Source organism: Heptranchias perlo, chromosome 2, assembly GCF_035084215.1.
Source record: "Heptranchias perlo isolate sHepPer1 chromosome 2, sHepPer1.hap1, whole genome shotgun sequence".
NCBI classification, from domain to species: Eukaryota; Metazoa; Chordata; class Chondrichthyes; order Hexanchiformes; family Hexanchidae; genus Heptranchias; species Heptranchias perlo.
The window spans coordinates 66,752,585-66,776,331 of NC_090326.1; the positions used below are offsets into that span (position 1 = coordinate 66,752,585).

General features: G+C 41.4%; 1 protein-coding gene across 5 annotated transcripts; it reads left to right on the plus strand.

Moving 5' to 3' along the window:
* The first annotated feature begins 348 nt into the window (after positions 1-348).
* Positions 349-22,133, plus strand: LOC137339978 (chromobox protein homolog 3-like). 5 transcript variants are annotated; one of them, XM_068002108.1, is made up of 6 exons: positions 349-437; positions 1,920-2,000; positions 7,691-7,832; positions 11,613-11,778; positions 19,464-19,561; positions 21,776-22,133. In XM_068002108.1, the coding sequence occupies exons 2-6, from the start codon at positions 1,949-1,951 to the stop codon at positions 21,903-21,905; spliced, it is 588 nt and encodes a 195-aa protein (XP_067858209.1). In that variant the 5' UTR covers positions 349-437; positions 1,920-1,948; the 3' UTR covers positions 21,906-22,133. The 5 variants fall into 5 exon arrangements, with proteins under 5 accessions (XP_067858209.1, XP_067858201.1, XP_067858234.1 ...); XM_068002100.1 differs by having other exon boundaries at positions 396-505; XM_068002115.1 differs by lacking the exon at positions 349-437 and adding an exon at positions 569-723.
* Positions 22,134-23,747: the final 1,614 nt, after the last annotated feature.

Consider the following 23,747-nt stretch of genomic DNA (forward strand, 5'->3'; position numbering starts at 1 on the left):
GAAAAAGCCGAAACGCCTTCGGTATGACGCAATATAAAGTAACCCTTTATAAAATATCTCAGAGTAAATGATTTTTGTAGGACATTGCATTTTTTTCCTACAAAAATAAAGTTGAATACATTCATACAATTTGCAAAAAAAAAATTCTCGAAAATGTAATCTGGATCACGTGACGACCACGAGCTCTTAAAAAATAAAACTGTTTTTCTATCACGTCTTTCATTCCAACTAAAAAAAAAAGGGGGGTAGTTTTTTCCCCTTTGACTTGAGGTTGCGTGTTAATAAATCGGTACTGTTGAATTAAACTATATAAACTGTAGACTGCACTCCCCCACCCCCCCCCCAAACCCAACCCCGAGTGTAAGATCGCGCATGCGCGCTGTCTCCGCGCGTGTTTTTGGCGGGACTGGAAGTGACTCTCAGAGAGACGAGCGGCTGTAAGTAGCAGCGAGCGGAGCCGAGCCTAGCCGAGCTGAGCTGAACTGAACTGAACCGAACCGGGCAGGTAGGGCAGGCAGCTAGCCTTACTAGCCAGCCGGACCAGACCTTCACCCGCTACTACTACTACAGCAGCTACAACAACATTATAACTCCTTAACGCCGCGCTGTATCGGCCTAGCAGCTTGAGATTAATCACCTGACAAAACTTCAATTTAAATCGAGTTAGACCAGAATTGTGTAGGCCCCGAACTCCTAAGCAGATTTGTGCCTGCGCAACGGGAGGTTAGGGAAGTTTTCCCATTTTAAAATCAGCCGAGTCTCTGCCGTTTTATTTTATTTATTTTTTGGTTGTTAAGCGAAGGTTTCTGGGACTTTATTTTAATTTTCCTCTTGTGAGGGAGGTGGGTGGGGGGAGGGGTAAGGGTGGTGGTGGCAGTGATGATGATGTCGGCTTTAAACCCGGAGACTGTTGAAAATTTGCATCTGCCTTGATTCGCGAACCTGTGGAATTGACGTCAGTTTTTGTTTGCTTAAGAACAGCTTTGAATTTTCTTTTAACTAGCTCGTTGCTCTTTATGTGCCCTTTTTTCCCCCTTGTTGCACTAATTTATATGCAAAACCAAGAGGCTGATGCGTAACTGGGCACTTTAAAAACGACGTTCCAGTTCCTTTGTAGTGCACAAGTCGGCTGCTTTTATTTATTACTGAAGAGTAATTGTTAATCTGTAACTTACATTTTTGTGATGCAGCTGAATCCTGATAAAGGCATATATGGAAATTTAGAGCTTCAGGCTTGGGATTCTTATGAATTGCGCATTCTTTATTTTCTATTGTGGAAAAGTCGGTTTTTTTGTTACTGCCTGTACACTTTAATGTAATTTAACCAAACATTGTATTAGAAGAAAGCCACATGCTGACTGCTGATTCCTGATCTCAGGTCATTGAGTTGTGAGGGAAGCTAGAAAAATGGTGAATGAGGGGGTCTTCTAAAGCTGTCAAAGATAAGTGGAATGTAAAGATTAAGTACAAAAGCCACAACAGTAGGATAAGGGGCAGATGTACAAACTGATAAGCAAATTCAGGAAGCACTTTGAGTGATAAATTCCTGAGTGGGGGAGTGAAGTCAAAAATCAAAAATGAAATTTTTCACTGGGTTGTAGTTTGACTACATTTGAGTCATTAGGCACACACCAGTGCATGAATCTCACATGCTGCACAAAGTAGGTGTGAGTGGTAAATTTGAATTCAGTGTTTTGATCTGTTGTATGTGCTTTAGGAATGTATTTATCTGGAGTTGACTGATCTACATTGGGTTGTTGTAACCTTTGCCATCTTACACTATGTATCCCTTTTATTAAAAATATATCTAACTAATTTAAATGTTTTAAAATAGTTATGGTCTTGTTTACCCCAAAATGTAAATGTTTGAAATGCTGACTTTATTTATATGTGAGCAATTGCTGGTTATTTTTTCCTAGGGCTTGAGTAGGCGGATACAAAGTCGAAGATGACCACGGTTGAAGATTCCTTTTTTTCTCCTATTAGCCTTGTTTCTACTAGTGAGTTAATCCATGTTTACAAATAATTGAAAGCAATGCATCATGTTATATCCCATTTACAGTACATGACCATTTAACAATATGTAGAATATTGAGTATCAGTTCATAAACTCCCAGACCCTAAGCAATGAAATAACTCAGCAGTACCCTGGAAAATCTAACAAAACTTTTAAAATAAAACCTGAGCTCCTGTTGTGTTGCCAGGTCTGCCATTTTGAGTACAGAATGAGGTTGACATCTTGTCTTGGGATACAATGACTTTCCAACATGCAGTTGACACTGTATTCAGAAGATGCAGCTATTTTGCCACTATTGATGTTGGAGTTGGTAAAAGATGTGCAAAATGGCAGATTTATATATTTGTGAATTAAGAATCTGCTAAACTAAAAAAAATCTTCAAATTTTAATAGTTAGCTGTTCATCCAGGATCCTGCTTAGAGCTAGTAAGTGGGGAATATCATGTATGTGTTTAGTGGAGCTAGGAAACGATGCTCAATTATATTTTAGATCTGTTATTGGAGTTTAAATATGCTTGGTGTGGTTTCTTGTAGCGATATGTATGTCTTTAACAAGAAGATTTTGTGAAACACTGTCTGAAGTTGCCAACTTCTGCATATGTGCTCTCCTCACTTGTCTGTGTGACAAACCAAATTCTCAAATGTACTTGGTTTCAAACCTGTTCTAAAACAGATTTGTTTTAATCCAATTCTGATAAATCCAGATGTGAAACTCTTCTCCCCTTCTCACCCTATCTTACTTGCCAGCTTTTCCTAGACTAACTTGGATCTAGTACAGTGCACAGAATGGTTTATAAATAAAGATCCTGAAATCGGGATCAGTGTATTCTATAATGGAGTGCTTATTTTTTGTTTTGCAATGAAAGTCACTTTTCTTCCCCCTACCAATGACCAACAGTAGAAACAAATGTCTTTTACATTTCATATTATGTAAAATGAGTGACAATATTGACTAATCAAACCCTGATTTTGGGATCAATTCTGTATATACAGTCAACAGCTGACAAGTTACCACAACACTTTTTTCAATTTTCATCCTCTTACCTGTCCACTAAAAAGATGGAAGATAAATTAGATTTTTTTTCCCGCTGCTTATTTTAAAACTTGTTAATTACGAAAGTTTGTCTCGATCCTCTGAAGTGTTCAAATTGCAGGAAGTGTTGCTGTCAGCTTTAGTTACACGTGAAGGTTTACTCATGACTGGGGCAGTAATATTTTGCTTTCAGAATATCCTACAGGGCTTAAATTCTGAAAGTAATTTTTATATCAATTTGTTTCCCCTCCCTCCCGGAGATGTTTGTCTTGCTGGAGTGCAGTTCCTAGGATGTACTCCAATATCGTGCTCAAGTGACCATTCATGTATGGTCCTTGTCGTTTAGTGTCCGTAGACTGGGGGAAGGGCATCGCAGCCAATCCTATTCTTGTCCTCGCCTAACATTAACATGCACTTTGGGATCACTGACTTTGGGAGTTGAAACCTTGTGTTCTTTTCACCCCCTCTAACCCAGAGGCACTGGCCAATTGCAGTATCTCTTGCTGTCCCAGTTAAGATTAGCCAACTGTGCACAGACCAAGATTCAAACCTAGGATTTTCCTGGTTTGTATGGCTCAGCTATTCACTGCGTAAACCTACTGAGCCAGTGAGGGAAGCTGATAACCATCTTCAAAAAATTATGCAGTTACCTAAAGTTTTTTCCCCCCATTTATTGCATATGTATGTAGTATTTAAGCAGAGTTATGGGGTATACAAATATCATGCTCCCTCTGACTTTCTGGAAGAGGATGGTAAGGAGAGGAAAGGGCTATGGAGATTTGCAACTGTAGTGATGTAAAACACAGCAAGTTGTTTCTTAAGAGTATAGAAAATACTGTTAACTTTTATTACTGTTGAGGTGGGGGGGGGTGGAAGAGAGAAAGGAAACATCATAACTGAGTTCAGTCCTTGCTAAATGTCTGTGTGCGAACATGCTTTCAGTAGGGGTTACAAACAATCAGTATTTGGCAGCATGACTAGTTTTTCCTCCCTAGCCCAGGGGCACCGCCTGAAACTTGTGATGCTGAGCACAAGCAAAAGATTGAACTTGAAGTTTTTTTCTGTTTGTGTAGCACTTAACCAAGCAAATGTACTATTGAGGTAGGCCCCTGTGTTTTTTTTAAAAATGCTGTATGAGGAACCTTGGTTGTGCAGAGAGTTAGACACAAGCCTTTGCCTCTGAGACTTGGGCTAAATCTAGGCCAGACTGATTGGATAAAAGTCTCTGTTTGCTATGAGGGTCCAAATGAGAAGTGTGGGTAGTCTTGATGCAGTTCCTAGCTGGCACAAGCCTTCAACACAAAACTGCTTCAATTTGGCACTAATTGCCAATGTCACTCAGATAGGCCTACGGGTGGTTAGTGTCAAAATACTAATTGTCATACTGCTATTCTAGAGTTTGGAGCAGAAGCCTGTTTTTGAGGCAGACTGGATGGAGGTCTAGCTCTGCATTTGGCTGTGCTGTACCTAAACTCAGAAGTGCATGATGCAGGGTCCCATCATTAGCATCAAGCCACCATTCTAGATCACTTTTTAATTAGCATTAAAAAATTGTAGACCAGTGATTTCTTCCCCCTGCCCCCCCCCCTCTTTTCAGTTCTGTATCTTTTTTATACAGTTTTGTTTTAACAAATTTATAATTGATCTAGAGCCAACAAAATAAACCAGTAAAGCAACAAAAGTACTCCCACAATTTAAATTATTAAAATATGCAACCTCCCAAAGAGCACATCCAACTATCTACCTGGACTGACTTCTAATTTCCTCTATAAAGCAAGAGCACACAAATTTTCCTTTTACCCTACAAATCAGTTCTTTAACATCTCTTAACACCAGTAACTATTTGTTCAAAGTAACTCCAGCTTCTTTCCTGAGCTGCAACATGCATTTACAGACCACTAAAATCCTTGAAGACCTTTCTAGCTTTAAAATTCAAGCTAGCCAACAAAACAGGGTCCTTGTGTGGGGGATGAGCATTTTCCACTGTCTTCATACAAATCGCTGTTAACTGTTATAGCTGCTACAAATTATGTTCTGCACCTCGTCTGGAGTGAGGTATTCAATCTTTTTCCTTCAATTCCACAACTCCAGCGCTTTAAGGAATTCAAAATTGGACTGGACTTTCCTTGAAACATATGCTGAAATAATGACTTAGGATGGCATGCTGGTTTTCAGTGCAAAAGGTCAAGGAAATTCACGCTTAGGCAAAAAGCGCACGTTCCTTGAGTTTCCTCAATCGTTTATGCAGATTCAGCAAAACCTCTGCCGGCACCCCCTCACTCATTAACACAGCTCCACCCCTTGCAAAAAATCAGAGCGTGAGTTTGCTGCATTTATGCCACATCTGAACTAGTTGTACATTTATGCTTAAAATTTTAAGCAGGGCCCTAAGTCATATTTCTGGTGCTTTATGGCGTTTCTATTTTTTTTTTACTTCTCCCTGAGACCTGCAATCCTTTCTAGATCTTTCAATGCATTTTTATGACATCAGAATGAGTCACATTAAAAATTGAAACGCATCCACAATTGCATTTTCTTGAACATGTCCCTAATGTGCATGAATTATGGTTTGTTGGCTTTAAACTTTAATTTTCATAAATAAAGAGGGACATAAAGAAGGACTATGGTGTAGGTTCTGCACTTTCCTCAAGCCCTGATTGTTTATGCTGATTTCCAGTATATATTAATGAGATTTTCCAAAAATATTGGCGTACGTTTCAGTCGGCGTAGGAACCAGCGTAAATTTTGGCGTAACTTGCTGGTTAAGCCATTTGAGGAAATTCCGGGCTATTTATTGTTTTCAATATGAAGTATAATGGTCAATTCAAAATTGACCAAATATTGTGAGTCTTGAATGCTAGTCTTCTTCCCCGGGAAATGTGATAGAAACCGATTCTTTCTTTAGGATCAGTGCTCCTTACTGCCCTGATGGCATGGAAGTAACTATTTAGAAAATCAAGTTACAACATGTAGATGCAAAATGTTGCCCATCCCTCCCTGCCTTCTGCTTCAGTCTCTAAATCACTTGTGGATGAGTAGAGGGGGAGAAGAGATGGCAGTAGAGTAGCCTAGTGGTTAAGGTACCGGATGTAGTGACCCAGAAGTTGAGAGTTCAAATCCCACCTTCACAAGTAGGGAAATTGGATTCACCATTTCTGGTTGTTTGTGGGCTGGCACCAATTTCTTGTAAAAATCCAACTGGTTCACTAATATCCTTCAGGGAAGGGACCCACCTTGTCTGACCTAAGTACGGTTAATACTAGTGCCCTCAGGGCAAGTAGGGATGAGGACTAAATACTGCCTCGCCAATGTCATCACATCCCAAGGTATTTAAATATCATCAGTAACCCAAGCAAAACAATATGGTGTATATCCATCAAATTATTTTAATGCCCAACCAAAACTGGCAGCAATTCTGCACTTCTAATTTTGAGCCCTGATTAAGAATTTGCAATTGGTCTTTCTAATCAGGTCATGTAGCTTTAGCATTTATTGAAAGCCCCTCAAATTAGAATGCTTCAAATGATTTTAATTGTTTTACCTGCTTATATGGCATTTATAACATTTTAAAATTGTTGCTTGGGTATATTGTGATTAATTTCAGTTAGGCATCTTTGGCGTGGGGTGGGGAGACTGGGGAGCACTGATTTCTGACTTTTCTTAAAGTAAAAAAAATTGAGGTGATGCACTATTATATGCCAGCATGTGGATTTGCACCTACATGCTGCAGCTTGAATTTGAGCCCTGGGATGTACCTGTGCATATCTTATACCTAGTGTAAATGTTTCAAGGGTGACAGTGCGAGAAGTAGAGATTAACTGCTCTACCCTCGAGATTGTGTTCAATGCTTGGGAGGAAAGAGCAGGACAGCAATTTTGTAAAGAATGTTCTTGTTTCTCAAGAAACCTGTATGCATACACATATGCAGACATGTTGTGAGCATACTGTTTTCAACTTGTGTGTAGCAATGTGTAAAGCATATACTAAAGTCTACAGTTGATCTTGGAAAAGATGACTGTTAATATTACAGATCTTAGTCATTTCAAAAGTAAAGATGAAACATTTAGAGATAACTTAGATGAAAATCAATTATACTAGATAAATAAGCTTTTGTGTTTTTTTTGCCAACTGCTAAGCTACCTGGTACGGCATCTTTAATTGATGCGTGCAGCCTGCCCACGTTCTTAGAGATACACGAACTGCAATGCTTCTGCAAGCCTGCACTTGCACCCACTTTTGTGTAAACACTTACCTATTGGACTAACCAACTACAGTACATGAATTGTTGGTGGTCAGTTTGGCATGCAGTTCATGGCCAGGCCACTGAGTGGAAAACCTCAAAAAAGCTGCTGGCCCATTGGTTGGTGTCGTTAGCCATCATGATAGAACTGTGCTCCACTCAGTGGAACAGCTGATGGCGAAAACTGCTGATGGGGTATGCTTTTGAAACCCAAATGCCAGCCTTAGCTCTGACTTGATTGTGAGATACAATGTGAGCTTGGGGGAAACTGGGAATAAACAAACTTTACCTGTTTTGATTTACCATTTTTTTCTAAACTGTAATGTAAATTAAGTATATTTAATAATAGAATGATATTGGCATATGTTATGTGCTTTATCATCCTGTCTTTTTTTTGCAGCCAAAATGGGAAAGAAACAAGGTAGCAAGACGAAAAAGTCTGAAGATGTTCAGCCTGAAGAATATATTGTCGAAAGAGTATTAGACAGACGAGTTGTACAAGGAAGGGTTGAATACCTTTTGAAATGGAAAGGTTTTACAGAGTAAGGAGCTTTACTGTGCAGGCAACCTATTTTAGTGACTTTTGCTTTACTCTTCAATTTCTGTTTGAATGTTGGATGGTGAAATGGGCATGCTTTTACTGTTGAAATTTTGTCTGCAGAAACTACTTGAGGTTGGAAATAAAATCAAATTTGGTGTTTGGTAACACTCTTAAAATGGCTCCCATAATATTGAAGGTACCCCACTGGTACCAATAAATTTAGTGAAATTGCTTCTAAATCACTTGATGGCTTCTGTCTTGCCTGTCTGAATCAGTGAGCATAAAATTCGCTGTGCATTGACGTTCACCTAGTGTTCCCTTCACATTGCAGGACTATCAAGTGGAAGTGGTTCTGCAATATGCTGCAGCATCTGGTGCTTTGAAATCCACTTGTATTGAGACAGATTCCATAGCACTGAGGGCAACAAATAAGCAACTGCTCATAACATTTGAAAAGTTGCACGTCATGACTTTATTCCCATCTGCTGGACCTTTCCCAATGACTAGGAAAGTTCTCCTTTTTATAAAAAGAAAATCTACAATGCAGACACAATGACACCATTAGTCTGTGTATTGTGCACTCAATCCAGTTGCAGCATATATTTGGCAATGTTCCCATCGGAGGCATTGGGTAAAGCCACCCCTTGAGGTGATTGTGTTAGCACTTTTACATTACAGCACTGGTGCCAAAGTCAGGGCAGCCTATCCTCATCCACATCTGCAAACATGGGGTCAGATTCCATATTATCTACATCATTCTATTCTTAAAAAGCCTACGTAACCCTTCCAACTCAACTCTGCGGCACTGAACATTGGTGGCCCTGGTCTTCAAATGAGCTAAGAAATAACATAGGGCAGAAAACACTGGTGGGAGTAGTTTATAGACCCCCTAACAGTAGTTATAGTGTTGGACAGAGTACAAATCAGGAAATTAGAGGAGCATGTAACAAGGGTAATGCAATAATAGTGGGGGACTTTAATTTTCATATAGACTAGGCAAACCAAATTGGCTAAAGTAGGTTGGAGGATGAGGTAATGGAACTGCATACAAGACAGTTTCCTAGAACAGTATGTTGAGGAATCAATTAGGGAACAGGCTATTTGAGATCTAGTATTGTGTAATAAGACAGGGTTAATTAGTAATCTTATCGTTACGGATCCTCTGTGGGAAAAATGATCATAATATGATAGAATTTCATATTGAGTTTGTGAGTAATGTAGTTCAGTCTGAAACTAGGGCGTTAAATTTAAACAAAGCCAATTACGTAGGTATGAGGGGCGAGTTGGTTAAGGTAGACTAGAAAATTAGATTAAAAGGTATGACGGTAGATAAGCAATGGCGAACATTTAAAGAAATAATTTATAATTCTCAGCGAATATACATTCCCTTGAGGAATAAAAACTCCATGGGAAAAGTGATCCAACCACGGCTAACTGGAGAAGTTAAGGATAGTATTAGGTTAAAGAAGAGGCTTACAGTGTTGCCAAAAAGAGTAGTAAGCCTGAAAGGGAAATAGTGTTTGACGCATCTATTAGAATTTTTTGAGGGTGAAACTTGCAGGGTAGATGAGGGAACCAGTGGATGTAGTATATTTGGATTTTCAAAAGGCATTCAATAAGGTGCCACGCAAGATTAGGGCTCATGGGATTGGGGCTGATATATTAGCATAGTTTGAGGATTGGCTAACAGACAGAAAACAGAGGGGGAATAAATGGGTCATTTTCGGGTTGGCAGCTTGGGATGCCGTAAGGATCAGTGCTTGGGCCTCAGCTGTTTACAATCTATATCAATGACTTGGATGAGAGGACCAAGTGTAATGTATCCAAGTTTGCTGATGATATAAATCTAGAGGGGAGAGTAAGCTGTGAGGAGGATGCAAAGAGCTGCAAAGGGATATAGACAGGTTAAGTGAGTGAGCGAGAAGGTGGCAAATGGAGTATAATGAAATTATCCACTGGTAGGAAGAATAGAAAAGCAGAATATTTTTTTAAAAATGAGACACTAAGAAATATTGGTAGTCAGAAGTATTTGGGTGTCCTTGTGCTCTAATCACAGAAAGTTAACATGCAGGTACAGCAAGCAATTAGGAAGGCAAAAATGGTTTGTTAGCCTTTATTTGCAAGGGGGTTGGAGTATAAGAGTAAGGAGGCCTTGCTGCAATTATATAGGGCTCTGGTGAGACCACACGTGGAGTACTATGTACAGTTTTGGTATCGTTACCTAAGGAAGGATATACTTGCCTTAGAGGGGGTGCAACAAAGGCTCACTAGATTGATTCCTGGGATGAGAGGGTTGTCCTATGAGGAAAGATTGAGCAGAATGGGCCTATATTCTCTGGAGTTTAGAAGATTGAGAGGTGATCTCTTTGAAACATAAAATTCTTAGAAGGCTTGACAGGGTAGACACTGAGAGGCTGTTTCCCCTGCCTGGAACTAGGAGTTATAGTTTCAAGATAAGGGGTGTCAGCCATTTAGGACGAAGGTGAGGAAAAATGTCTTTACTGAGGGTTGTGAATCTTGTGAATTCTCTACCCCAGAGGGCTGCGGATGCTCAGTTATTGAGTATATTCAAGACTGGGATCGATAGATTTTTGGACACTAAGGGACTCAAGGGATGTAGGGGTAGAGTGGGAACGTGGAGTTGAGGTAGATGATCAGCCATGATCTTATTGAATGGTGGAGCAGGCTCAAGGGGCCATGTGGCCTACTCCTGCTCCTAGTTCTTATGTTCTCATCATTCATGCTTGTTTGGTAAACCTCTTGTGCTAAATGCATTTGCAACTTAGTTGTGGATTACAGTACCAAGCTACCTAGTAGCTCAATGCCTGTTGTTGGTTGTACCTGAGCAGACATTCTAAATCTGTAAACAATTTTACAACACCAAGTTATAGTCCAGCAATTTTATTTTAAATTCACAAGCTTTCGGAGGCTTCCTCCTTCCTCAGGTGAACGATGTGAAAATGATTTTCACATCGTTCACCTGAGGAAGGAGGAAGCCTCCGAAAGCTTGTGAATTTAAAATAAAATTGCTGGACTATAACTTGGTGTTGTAAAATTGTTTACAATTGTCAACCCCAGTCCATCACCGGCATCTCCACATCATTCTAAATCTGAGCAGAGATGGATGTTGAACTATTTCTGGGATAAATCTATTTTGTGGGTACATATGTATAATGTGTTAATGGACTTCCTTTGTAGAATCATAATAAACTGTTCTTAAAAGAATATATAAAAGAAAGTAAGATTGTACTGTATGAACTGAAGTAGATCTATATGATCATCTAATAAGTTAATTATTCTAGTTGGAGAGTGACAAAAGTTAATGTGTCAACTCCTAAATGGTTTTTTTTAAGGTACTAAACATTTAGCTTGCTCCTTTGTGGTGTTATTCCCTAGGGAGTTTAATTGTTTCTGCCAAGGTTATTGAGTGCAAGGGCCATATTTGCAGTTAGGTGTACAATGCATGTAATATAAACTTGTGATCTGTCGCTGAGACTTACTACAATGAAATGGAAGTTATTTCTAGTTTCTGCTTTGTATCCAATGTCTTTTACATTTGTATTACTGTTTCTTGGGAAGAACTGATAAGGGTTACCAATGGAACAAATTGCTTGTGTGTAGGTTGTATCATGCCAAGAGAACAAGGATAGGATCTGCATTTTGAGCTTTCTTTCACAAACTTTTATTAAACTAATTTTAATGGGATCCCTGCCAAATAAGTTAAATGGACCATTCTGAATAAACACTTATTTAATTTGATTTTGATATGAACCTGTTCCAGTGCTGACAATACATGGGAGCCAGAGGACAATTTGGATTGCCCAGAGTTGATCCAGGAGTTTCTGGATTCCCAAAAGGCCACCAAGGAACGTACTGATGGATTCAAAAGAAAATCTGTCTCTGAAAATGAGAGTGAAGAAAACAAGCCAAAAAAGAAAAAGGATCCAGTAAGTGACTGTCTTTAGATTGATATTTCCAGAACTGATTCAGCTGAAGCGACTTTTATTTTACACCAACGCTGTGCAAAATAATAGTCTTGATGGAAGCAACCAAAGATAATTTCTGTTGTATGCTGCACTATTTCTCACCCAAGAGTGCAAACAAGTACTGTGCTCCCTGTCTGTGATTAATTCTCTTCTGCGTCTAGTTGCTGGGTGTGTAAAGAGTAGCTTGTATTGATGCAGTTAGGGCCCTAGGCATTTGGTTATTCCCATTCCACCCCAGCAGTGAGAATCTGAGTCAATTGGGACAAATGTAGCAGATGGTATAAATTTAGGTTACAAATCTGTTGCCAATTTACATCAGATTACTACCTGCATAACACCTTAACCCAGAGATGAATTTGATTTATTCCATTTGCAATTTGAAACTTGAAGATCAACTTATAGCGGTAAGTGAAGGTTTTTGAGGGGCTGCCAACGTTTTGTTATTTGAGATTCTGTGATTGACATTCTGAACTTAAATTTACAGTAGTATTTTGAGTTGTATATCCCCGTGATACTTTTAAAAATTGTTTTGTTCAGTTACTCACATTAGACCAAGATGAATTTGACATCATATAAATGCAAGCTATTATCATTTCTGTAACACCTTTTAACATGTTTGTTAGTCCCAAAGCATTCTTGGAGTTGGTAATGCAGGGAATAAAATAGATAAACGGGATAAAGGAATGGATCCCGAGAATTAGGAGGGATGCCCTAAACCTGCTGAGCAAAATGGGTTTCAAGAAGATAGACTTGCATTTATATAGTGCCTTTCACTACCTTGGAACATCCCAAAGTAGTTTTACAGCCAATGACATACTCTTGAAGTATTGTAGGAGGAGGTTTTAAATGGTGGTGGGGGTTTAGGGAAGGAAGGAAGAAAGAAATTCTAGTGAGTAGGGCCAACCATGATAATGGCTGTTCCACCAATGGTGGTGATGGCTTGGGGGTGGGGGGAGGGGGGGAAGAGAGAGAGAGAAAAAACGAACAGAGTTAGGAGATGGAAGACCAAAGGGTGTGAGAAGGAACGAAGGATATTGCAGAATTGTGGTGAGCCGAGGTTGTGGAACAGTTTTTCTTTTTAGACGAGGGCAACAGTTGTCAGTTCAGTGTGTTGGGGGCAGGGTGCCAATATAGGTCAGTGAGGATGGGGATGATGAGCAAGTGGTAGAGGTTACAGGTGGCTGAGTTATCAAAATTTGTTTGTGGAGGGTGGCTGATGAGAAGCTGACAAGAATGTTGGGGAAAAATCAAGTGTAAAAGCAGACACCGAGGTTTTGTGCGATCTGGTTCAGTCAGTGAAAGAGTGGTGGTTTATGGTGAAAGTCAAACATAACTTTATGTTTCTGATGTTCAGTTGAAAGAAATTATGACACAACATATGTCTATATTGCACATTTAACAAAGATAAACATCTCAAGATACTTCACTGAGACATAAGGGAGGAAAAAAATTGCCCATCAAAGCAAAAGGAGGATATATTAGGAGGGGTAATCAATAGCTTGGTCAAAGAGGTGGTGGGCGGGGGGGGGGTAAGATTCTAAGGATGGATCCTTGTGAGGCTCCCATTAGTGACTAGGAGGGGTAGTAAGAGAAGCTGTTGCAGATGTGCTAGTTTCATTTAGACAGTAAGAATGGAACTACCAGAGGCCTGTCTCACTGACCTGTGCAATGGTGGCGAATAGCATGGCTGACTGCACCGAACACTGCAGAGGGTATGGGGAAGGAGAAATGTGCTGTGGTCGTGGAGGGGTTGGGGGGGGTTATAATTTGTCACTGGTCAGGGCAGAAGCCAGCCTGAAGCAACATGAATTCAGATATTTGGGAGAGATGAGCATAAAGGTGGGAGGTGATATTATGAATGATCTTGGAGAAAAGGGCGGTTGGCAAACGAGGTGATAGTTGGAGAATGGATGAATTGGGGGTGGTCTTTTGAGGAATGGGGTTGTTGAAGGTTGTGAAATTAGGGATGATGCCTGAACACAAACAGCCACTAAAAGGATTTGTGGTTATATAGTACCTTGTACGACTTCAAGATGTCCCAAAGCACTTCAGTGAATTGTATTTTTTTGAGATGTAGTGACTGTTGCATTGAAAGAAAGTCGGCAGGAAATGTGTGCACAGCAAAGTCACACAAATGGCAGAGGTAAATGACAAGATAATTTGTTATGGTGGTTTTGGTTGAGGGCTAAATGTTGACCAGGACACCACAAGTAATCCCCTGCTCTTAAAATGGTGCCACAGGATCTTTTATATCAACAGGGTTAGCAAGCATTGGGCCAGGAAGGGCAGCTGAATAGGGAGGAATTAAGGGAGTAGATGGTGGGTCTGGTAAGAGATAAACTAGGCAATGGTGGGGAGCAAAGATGGGGAAGAAACTGCAGTGAAGGGATTGGGGGGGGTGGTGGTAGTAGAGACTTGGTGAGAGATGGAAATTGCTGTGGGGTTGGTCTCCAAGATGAAGAAATCCATGAGCTCTTTGTACTTGAAGGTGAGGGTGGGCAAAGGGTTTTGAGAAGGTGAATAGTTAGTGAAGAAGTGCCTGCCCCTTCACAGTGATCTCAAAGTACTACGAGGATTTTACTGAGGACAGCGATGACACTAGTGCATTACACAGTCTGGCGATGAATGACTAGATCAGTTGCGTGCTTGAGTTTGCAGCCCTCTGACTTGAGGGAGCAAAGATGGGTACATGGGGAACAATGGGTTGGGGATGGTAATCAATTTGGTGGGAACCAGATCTTCAAAGGCGGAGATAAGGGAGCAGCTAAACAGCAGCTGAAGTGTCCGGATGGGCCATAGGAGATGGAGTTAGAAATTGGAGTGAATTAGCGAGGGAGCTGGGAGAGTTTTTCTTTATCTGTCCCCCACCCCCAAGGATGGATGGTGAAGTTAATGGGGGTGTGGGTGGTAATGGAGACCAGGAAATGGTCAGAGATGGTTTTGACACTGACTGAAATCTTGGAAGTAGAAAAGCCACAAGATGGCTGGGTGTCTGTGGGAGTGTTTGAGAGATTGTGCTAGGATAAAGGGACCAAGAAATCTGAGGAGTGGGGTTAAACTGATCATAAGTGTAGATTGAAATCAAAGAATGAGTTGCCACTTGGTACAAAGGCTAATGGAGGAGATTTCGGTGAGGAAGTTGGTATGGACCTTCAAGTTGGTACATTGTAAGGATATTAGTGAGAGGGAAGTGATGGAAAATAGTGAGGTGCTTGAAGGGAAGGTATTGTAGGGGGGAGGATTGTGAGAGGAAAGAGGGGGAAATGATTTAAGCAGGGCAAATAATGCAGTGGTGGAGACTTCATTGATGCGGAAGGAGCCATTGGTTGTAAACCAAGTTTCTGATTAGTGCCAAGATGTCTGTACGAGGGGTCACTGATCTCAAATTGTCATTAAGGAGAGAGGTGTCTTCACAGTGGGTTATTGGAGTATGGAATGCTTTGCTACAGGGTGTGATGGAAGTGGAGACCATTTTATCTTTTCAAGGAAAATTTGATATATTTTCCTCTGCTTCAAATATTTAGGACTATTGAGGGAGTAGGGCAGTGAGATTAGTTTTGGATTGCTTTAGCAAAGAGTCGGCACCGGCACAATGAGCCGAATGGCAGCTACCTCTTCTGTAAACTTCTATGGTTCTGTCCTCCAGCATGGCCAGATGGGGGATAGTGTAAAGGGATGGGGAGGATGTTGGAGAACTTAGTGTGAGCAAACCTGTTATCAGGAGTGGAGTGTGACAAGGATGGGGTTGCAGCTCCATGAGCCAGTGACTGATGCTGTGAAGAGCATGGCAGCAAATAGCAAGAGAGGTTGTAGACTCTCGAGCAGCTTGGTGACCTGGTATTGGGTCAAGTGATGGGAGGACAAGAAGGTGCATAGTGCTGGAAACGGTGAAGGTGAAAAGATGCATGGTTGGATAAGATGAGGGCAGAGCGGGGCCTGGAAATGACTGAAAAGGAAAAGTGAGAGTATGTTTTTTTTATTCGTTCATGGGATGTGGGCGTTGCTGGCGAGGCAAGCATTTATTGCCCATTCCTAATTGCCCTTGAGAAGGTGGTGGTGAGCCGCCTTGAACCGCTGCAGTCCGTGTGGTGAAGGTTCTCCCACAGTGCTGTTAGGAAGGGAGTTCCAGGATTTTGACCCAGCGACGTTGAAGGAACGGCGATATATTTCCAAGTCAGGATGGTGTGTGACTTGGAGGGGAACGTGCAGGTGGTGGTGTTCCCATGCACCTGCTGCTCTTGTCCTTCTAGGTGGTAGAGTTCGTGGGTTTGGGAGTTGCTGTCTAAGAAGCCTTGGCGAGTTGCTGCAGAGCATCCTGTGGATGGTACACAGTGCAGCCACAGTGTGCCGGTGGTGAAGGGAGTGAATGTTTAAGGTGGTGGATGGGGTTAAAATCGAGCGGTCTGCTTTGTCCTGGATGGTGTCGAGCTTCTTGTGTTGTCGGAGCTGCACTCATCCAGGCAAGTGGAGAGTATTCCATCACACTCCTGACTTGTGCCTTGTAGATGACGGAAAGGCTTTGGGGAGTCAGGAGGTGAGTCACTTGCTGCAGAATACCTAGCCACAATATTTGTGGCTGGTCCAGTTAAGTTTCCGGTCAATGGTGACCCCCAGGATGTTGATGGTGGGGATTCGGTGATGGTAATCCCGTTGAATATCAAGGGGAGGTGGTTAGACTCTCTCTTGTTGGAGATGGTCGTTGCCTGACACTTGTCTGGCGTGAATGTTACTTGCCACTTATGAGCCCAAGCCTGGATGTTGTCCAGGTCTTGTTGCATGCGGGCACGGACTGCTTCATTATCTGAGGGGTTGCAAATGGAACTGAACACTGCAATCATCAGCGAACATCCCCATTTCTGACCTTATGATGGAGGGAAGGTCATTGATGAAGCAGCTGAAGATGGTTGGGCCTAGGACACTGCCCTGAGGAACTCCTGCAGCATTGCCCTGGGGCTGAGATGATTGGCCTCCAACAACCACTACCATCTTCCTTTGTGCTAGGTATGACTCCAACCACTGGAGAGTTTTTCCCCCTGTTTCCCATTGACTTCAATTTTGCTAGGACTCTTTGGTGCCATACTCTGTCAAATGCTGCCTTGATGTCCAGGGCAATCATTGTCACCTCACTTCTGGAATTCAGCTCTTTTGTCCATGTTTGGACCAAGGCTGTAATGAGGTCTGGCGCCGAGTGGTCCTGGCAGAAACCAAACTGAGCATCGGTGAGCAGGTTATTGGTGAGTAAGTGCCGCTTGATAGCACTGTCGACGACACCATCCGTCACTTTGCTGATGATTGAGAGTAGATTGATGGGGCAGTAATTGGCCGTATTGGATTTGACCTGCTTTTTGTGGACAAGACATACCTGGGCAATTTTCCACATTGCTGGGTAGATGCCAGTGTTGTAGCTGTACTGGAACAGTTTGGCTAGAGGCACGGCTAGTTCTGGAGCACACGTTCTCAGCATTACTGCCGAGATGCTGTCAGGGCCCATAGCCTTTGCTGTATCCAATGCACTCAGCTGTTTCTTGATATCACGTGGAGTGAATCGAATTGGCTGAAGACTGGCTGCTGTGACGGTGGGGATATCGGGAGGAGGCCGAGATGGATCATCCACTTGGCACTTCTGGCTGAAGATGGTTGCAAACACTTCAGCCTTGTCTTTTGCACTCACGTGCTGGACTCTGCCATCATTGAGGATGGGGATGTTCACAGAGCCTCCTCCTCCCGTTAGTTGTTTAATTGTCCATCACCATTGATGACTGGATGTGGCAGGACTGCAGAGCTTTGATCTGATCCGTTGGTTGTGGAACTGCTTAGCTCTGTCTTGCTTCCGCTGATTAGCATGCATGTAGTCCTGTGTTGTAGCTTCACCAGGTTGGCACTTCATTTTTAAGTGCTCCTGGCATGCTCTTCTGTATTCGTCATTGAACCAGGGTTGATCCCTTGGCTTGTTGGTAATGGTAGAGTGAGGAAAATGCCGGGCCATGAGGTTACAGATTGTACTGGCATACAATTCTGCTGTTGCTGATGGCCCACAGCACCTCATGGATGCCCAGTTTTGAGCTGCTAGATCTGTTTTGAATCTATCCCAATTAGTACGGTGATAGTGCCATACAACACGTTGGATGGTGTCCTCATTGTGAAGACGGGACTTCATCTCCAAGAGGACTGTGTGGTAGTCACTCCTACCAATACTGTCATGGACAGATGCATCTGCGACAGGTACATTGGTGAGGACGAGGTCAAGTAGGATTTTCCCTCGTGTTGGTTTGCTCACCACCTGCCACAGGCCCAGTCTGGCAGCTATGTCCTTCAGGACTCAGCCAGCTCGGTCAGTAGTGGTGCTACCGAGCCACTCTTGGTGATGGACATTGAAGTCCCCCACCCAGAGTACATTCTGTGCCCTTGCTACCCTCAGTGCTTCCTCCAAGTGATGCTCAACATGGTGGACTGATTATCAGCTGAGGGAGGACGGTAGGTGGTAATCAGCAGGAGATTTCCTTGCCCACGTTTGACCTGATGCCATGAGATTTTTATGGGGTCCGGAGTCAATGTTGAGGACTCCCAGGGCTACTCCCTCCTGACTGTATATCACTGTACCGCCACCTCTGCTTGGTCTGTCCTGCCAGTGGGACAGAACATTCTCAGGGATGGTGATGGAAGAGTCTGGGGTGATGGAAGAGTCTGGGACGTTGGCTGAAAGGTATGATTCTGTGTGTATGGCTATGTCAGGCTGTTGCTTGACGAGTCTGTGGGACAGCTTTCCTAATTTTGGCACAAATCCCCAGATGTTAGTGAGGAGGACTTTGCAGGGTCGACTGGGTTTGGTTTGCCTTTGTTGTGTTCGGTGCCTAGTGGTCCGATGCCCGGTGGTCCATCTGGTTTTATTCTTATGACTTTTTTTAGCGAGATTGTACAACTGAGTGGCTTGTTAGGCCATTTCAGAGGGCAATTAAGAATCAGCTGCATTGCTGTGGGTCTGGAGTCACATATAGGCCAGACTGGGTAAGGACGGCAGGTTTCCTTCCCTAAAGGGCATTAGTGAACCAGATGGGTTTTTAACGACAATCCGGTAGTTTCATGGCCATCATTACTGATACTAGTTTTTTTAATTCCAGATTTTATTTAGTTAATTGAATTTAAATTCGCCAGCTGCCGTGGCGGGATTTGAATTCATGACTCTGGATTATTAGTCCAGTAACATAACCACTATGCCACCATACCCAATGCCTCCAGTAACTTAAAGTCCTGTTCTGCAAACTTGGTTAATTTTTTTTTTCCCTTTTCAAAAATGGGGATGTCAATAAAGGGAATGAATAACTTCTACTTTAGCCAGTCATTGTTGAGGTCTGAAGCCCCTAGGTCAGCTGTAGCATGGACTAAATGCAGTGAATCAATCTCTCATGCCGCTCTTTCACTAACGCTTACATCCAGTCTCTTAAGCATCACCTGCTGGTGTGAAGTTGTCTTAAGTCCACGCCAGCTGTCCGAGTGGCATCTCTCACTGACACAACTCGTTTGGCTTCAGACCCTTTTACATATCATGTACATTTTTGCATAGTGTTCTAGCTTGCTGGTGTATGCATTCGTGTTTTCTATAACTTCAATTGACTTAGGATGAAAATTTGTAACTTTTTTCTTGCAAGAATGACAACCAACCAAGAGGCTTTGCAAGGGGGTTAGAACCAGAACGTATCATTGGTGCAACTGACTCAAGCGGTGAATTGATGTTTCTAATGAAATGGTAAGGATCTTTTATTCTGAAGCATGCTAGAGCTAGGACATGGCTTAATACAATTCTGGAGTTTTAAGTTGTGAAGTAAATTTCTTTCTTAAGAACATGACCCTTTTTATCTAATTTGATTTTCACAAAGCTTTATTATATCTGATGGTATGCTGCATTTAGTACTACAAATACAAATCAGATATTTTTGTAACATGATGAATATACCTTGCTAGAATACTAAACCTAAGCCTACAAAAGAAGCTCCGTTCAGAGGAGTAAAGCACTTTATGTTCAGATAGTTGTCCCCCGCCCCGATATATTATCTATTGAAAATGTTTTTGTCAACCCAGCAGAAATCATATTTTGGGGCTTATTCCTTTAGAGCTCCTTCAGTTACATTAGTTTTGAGGACTCGCTGCCTGTGTTTGAGAGTAGCTCCCTTCATTCCTGAGAGTTTTGGACTGGACTGGACTTTGAGCCTTTCCAGAGACACCAAACCTGATGGGGTGCAGGAGAGAGTTGAAGGAAGACTGCTGGCTAGGTACTACTGCATAATTGGCTGGAAAGCTGTGAGTGGGCAGTTAGTTTTTCACCTGTGTTGGAGGCTGAGGTGACAGTGCAAAGTTTCAGAAAGCACTAATAAAGCCTGTCGATATTGTCTGTTAAAAGGGAAATTTGGGACAGTTTATATGGAGGGAGGACAGCAATGTGAGTTGAGGTGGATTAGAACTAACTGGCAGTGACACATCCTGGAAAAAATTAGGTACACTGCACATGCTTGGATTGTACAATCCAAATTCAGCTCACTGCATCACAGCTCTGGGCAAAAATTATTAAGTCCAAGCCCAGACTTTTGGGAGGTGCTAAGGTCTTCAAATAAACTTTTTAAGTCAATTCAATAGATAAATTTAATTATGCTATTGTGAAATGTAATCTTTTAAATGTTTTTACTTTGTTTTTATTTTGCATATTAAAAATTTCAGTTACTGAGCAGGGGTGGGAGGGGGGAAGGTGGGTGGAAAGAGTCTCAGAAAACATTTTGAGCACTTTGGGGGAAACTGGTGGCCAGATTTTGGAATTGCAGGGTGATGAATTTATGTAGACCGTTTCCATTGTGGATGTAGGAATTCAAAATGAAGGGAAAAAGTTTACACACAAGTGTGACTGACGACAACAAGTAAAGATTTTGTAGAGAGGAAGTAGTGTAGACATTAGGTTTTTTAATAAGGTATATAGATAGAGGGGGTTTGTCGGTACTAGAAAACCCAGATATATATCTGGGAAGGAAATATAAAGCTATAAATGGCAAATGTAGTTTTCTATTGTGTGAACTAGAGCTTAAATCGCCATATTCATGGTAAACTTAAAGCAATCAGAGCTTGCCTCTTCCATGTAGCAATTTTGAAAGGTGGTCAAATTTAAATTGTTGAAAACTGAGGAGAGTAGTTTCTAATTGATGTACACCTAGTTTTATGATGCAGATTTTCTTTCTTGTACTTGAGGTGTGGGATTTTAATTAAGGAGCATAGAACACTTTCCCATTTCAAGTATCCATTGTTTGCACCAAGCATTTTCATAACCAGCAGCAAAGATACCTCTACTGGTCTTAAGTTGGATCTCAGAGTGACTTTTGCTGTGATGATTACGACATTCCCACACCAGTCACCCACATGTGTTTGATACTAAACAGGGAATTTGGTGCTGCAGCCCCGAAAACCACCTGGAGCTATCTTGAGGCCACCCAAATTTCAAGTAAACTTGAGAAAAAAGACCTTTGCCCCAGCTGTATAACCCACTGTAATACCAGGTCGTCCTTTTATTAGTGAACTTATAATAGGCACCTTTTTTTGAGGCAAAATTCCAACAAAAAAAATTGTGACGTAGAAGGCTGGTGATCGTGTTTCTCACCGCCTCCTTCCTGTTCATGAATCTGCTGTACAATTTAAAAAGCATCTCTGAATGCTTTTGTGAAGGAACTAGCCATAAATGAGGTATTGATATAATTTGGGTAAATTGTGCCAATACTACTGATTCATGAGGACTGCCAGAGTCCACGTTATTCATCATGTACCCAGAATAGAATTTAAGGCTGAGTGTGGGGCGAAAGGGCTCTACTTTTTGTGTAATGAGTTGCTCCACCTTTGGGACGTACAGCACATACTGATTTCAGAATGCTGTTTTTATGTAGTCAAACACAAGTGTATACATTTTCTTTTTACTTGCACCCTTTAGGAAGGATTCCGATGATGCAGATCTGGTTCCATCCAAGGAAGCCAATGTTAAGTGTCCGCAGGTTGTGATTGCATTTTATGAAGAGAGACTGACATGGCATTCCTATTCCACAGATGATGAGGAAAATTAACTGCGGCATGCAGTAAAAGTAAAGGATGTTGTGGAGAAATTTGAGTGTATTCATGTTCAGATGTACTGTTATTGTCAAGTTTAAAAACCTGCGCTTGAAATCTAAAGTTCATCATCTGTTTAATGCCCATTGACTGCAAGGTGAATTTCAACTGAATGATTTGTGCATTGAGACTGGAACATTTGTTACTTTACTTAGGATACATTGATTAAATGCATAAATATCAAATGTACTTTTGGTCCTTTTTATTGACAGTAATACAGTCGTCTTGGCTGTATGCCAGAAAAAATATTTGTGCATGTCAACAGATAGCTTGTACTAGATCTGTCATGAGGATCTCTGAGGTTAGATTGCAGTCATCCTGATTTAAATGGCTTTTATGTGTGGATCTGTTTGCTTACATTGTCATTTTTTAAAAACTAAGCTGCAAGTGGAAAAAAGCACGTAGAGACTAAATCTGGACAAATGATCAGTCGAGTTCCAACTTGCAGTATGTTTGGCTCAGCAACTTATTCTGGCTATTTTAATTATTTTAACCATATCGAGTTTCTAAAGTCACTGTTGTAAAGTTCCATTGGTAGTTTGTATATGTGTGGTTTCAAAATATTATTTGTCACGTACTATTTCTATAGAGTTGTAGTTCACTAGATTTTTGGAATGGTTCAAACAACCAAGAAACTGATCAGGCACTTCAGATTCAATGTCACCTGTTGTAATGCAGCTGCTGAATTGAAACTTGGGTACTTGATTAGGTTCCTAGATGCCATTTGACAATAAAGGTCACTTGTATATTACAGGCTGTAACTATTCTAAGTTGGCCCTCAGTTTAAGCCTATAACACATGTATGATCATGAAGTAACTAATCAACTCAAGAAAAATTCTGCTATAATGTTGAGCTGGTGCAGCAGTTTGTTCTCAAATTAAGGAATTGTGACCAGTTTTGCAATACATGAGTTGGTTTTGAAAGCTGAGCTATTTTTTTAATTTATAAATTTAGACTTGAACAATGTTTTTTGTTGAGTACTTGTATGTAGTATTGCCCAGTTTCTTCAGTGATGTTGATTTCAGTTTCTTGTTAATTGCTGAGGAAAAAATGTTTAATAAAACTATTTTTGTCTTTTTTGAATACAAATTTCATCTCTTTATCCCATGACAAATTCAACAAGTGTCTCGAGCTGAAGATGGTAGCCCTGGTATCTTGACCAAACTGAGTAGAAATTTCAAGGGTAGATTAATGGAGCTACTCAACTTGTGTTGAGCATTCTCAGCAGGCATTTGGGTCTGCACTGGCACCAAGATGGCTGGTTAAGATGTGCACCTACAATGTGTAATTGTGCACCTTGGCAGTCTGATTGCAGCAAATTTCACAGGTGTTCAGCATTCATTGATTATACTGTACATTGGAGACCCCATTTTAAAGTCGTCCTGAATAAAAGAGCTCTGTTAGCTGAAGTTTGAATGGTAGAAAGTAGAATTCAAGACTCTGAAATTTAAATGTTTACAGTAGAACATGAACAGCTTCATGCATTTATATTGAGCCTTTAAAGTAGAAGTGTCCCAAAGCAGATAGGAAAAGAAAGGCTCAGCATCAGTTTCTTTCAGGGAAAGGGAATTGAGAGGCGACCAAAAGCTTTGTTGAAGAGGTGAGCTTTAAGCAGGCTTTTAAAGGTAGAGCAGTAGACAAGTGAAGGTTTTATGGACTCAGCTCTAGGTTTAGGGCCGAGAACAGCTGAAGGTTCTGCCTCTAATGATGGAGTGGGGGAAGATGGGCAGGGCTGTGGAGAAATTTGCACATGGGGATTTTAAATTTGATTCATAGCTCAGTAAAGATGGGCAAGTGA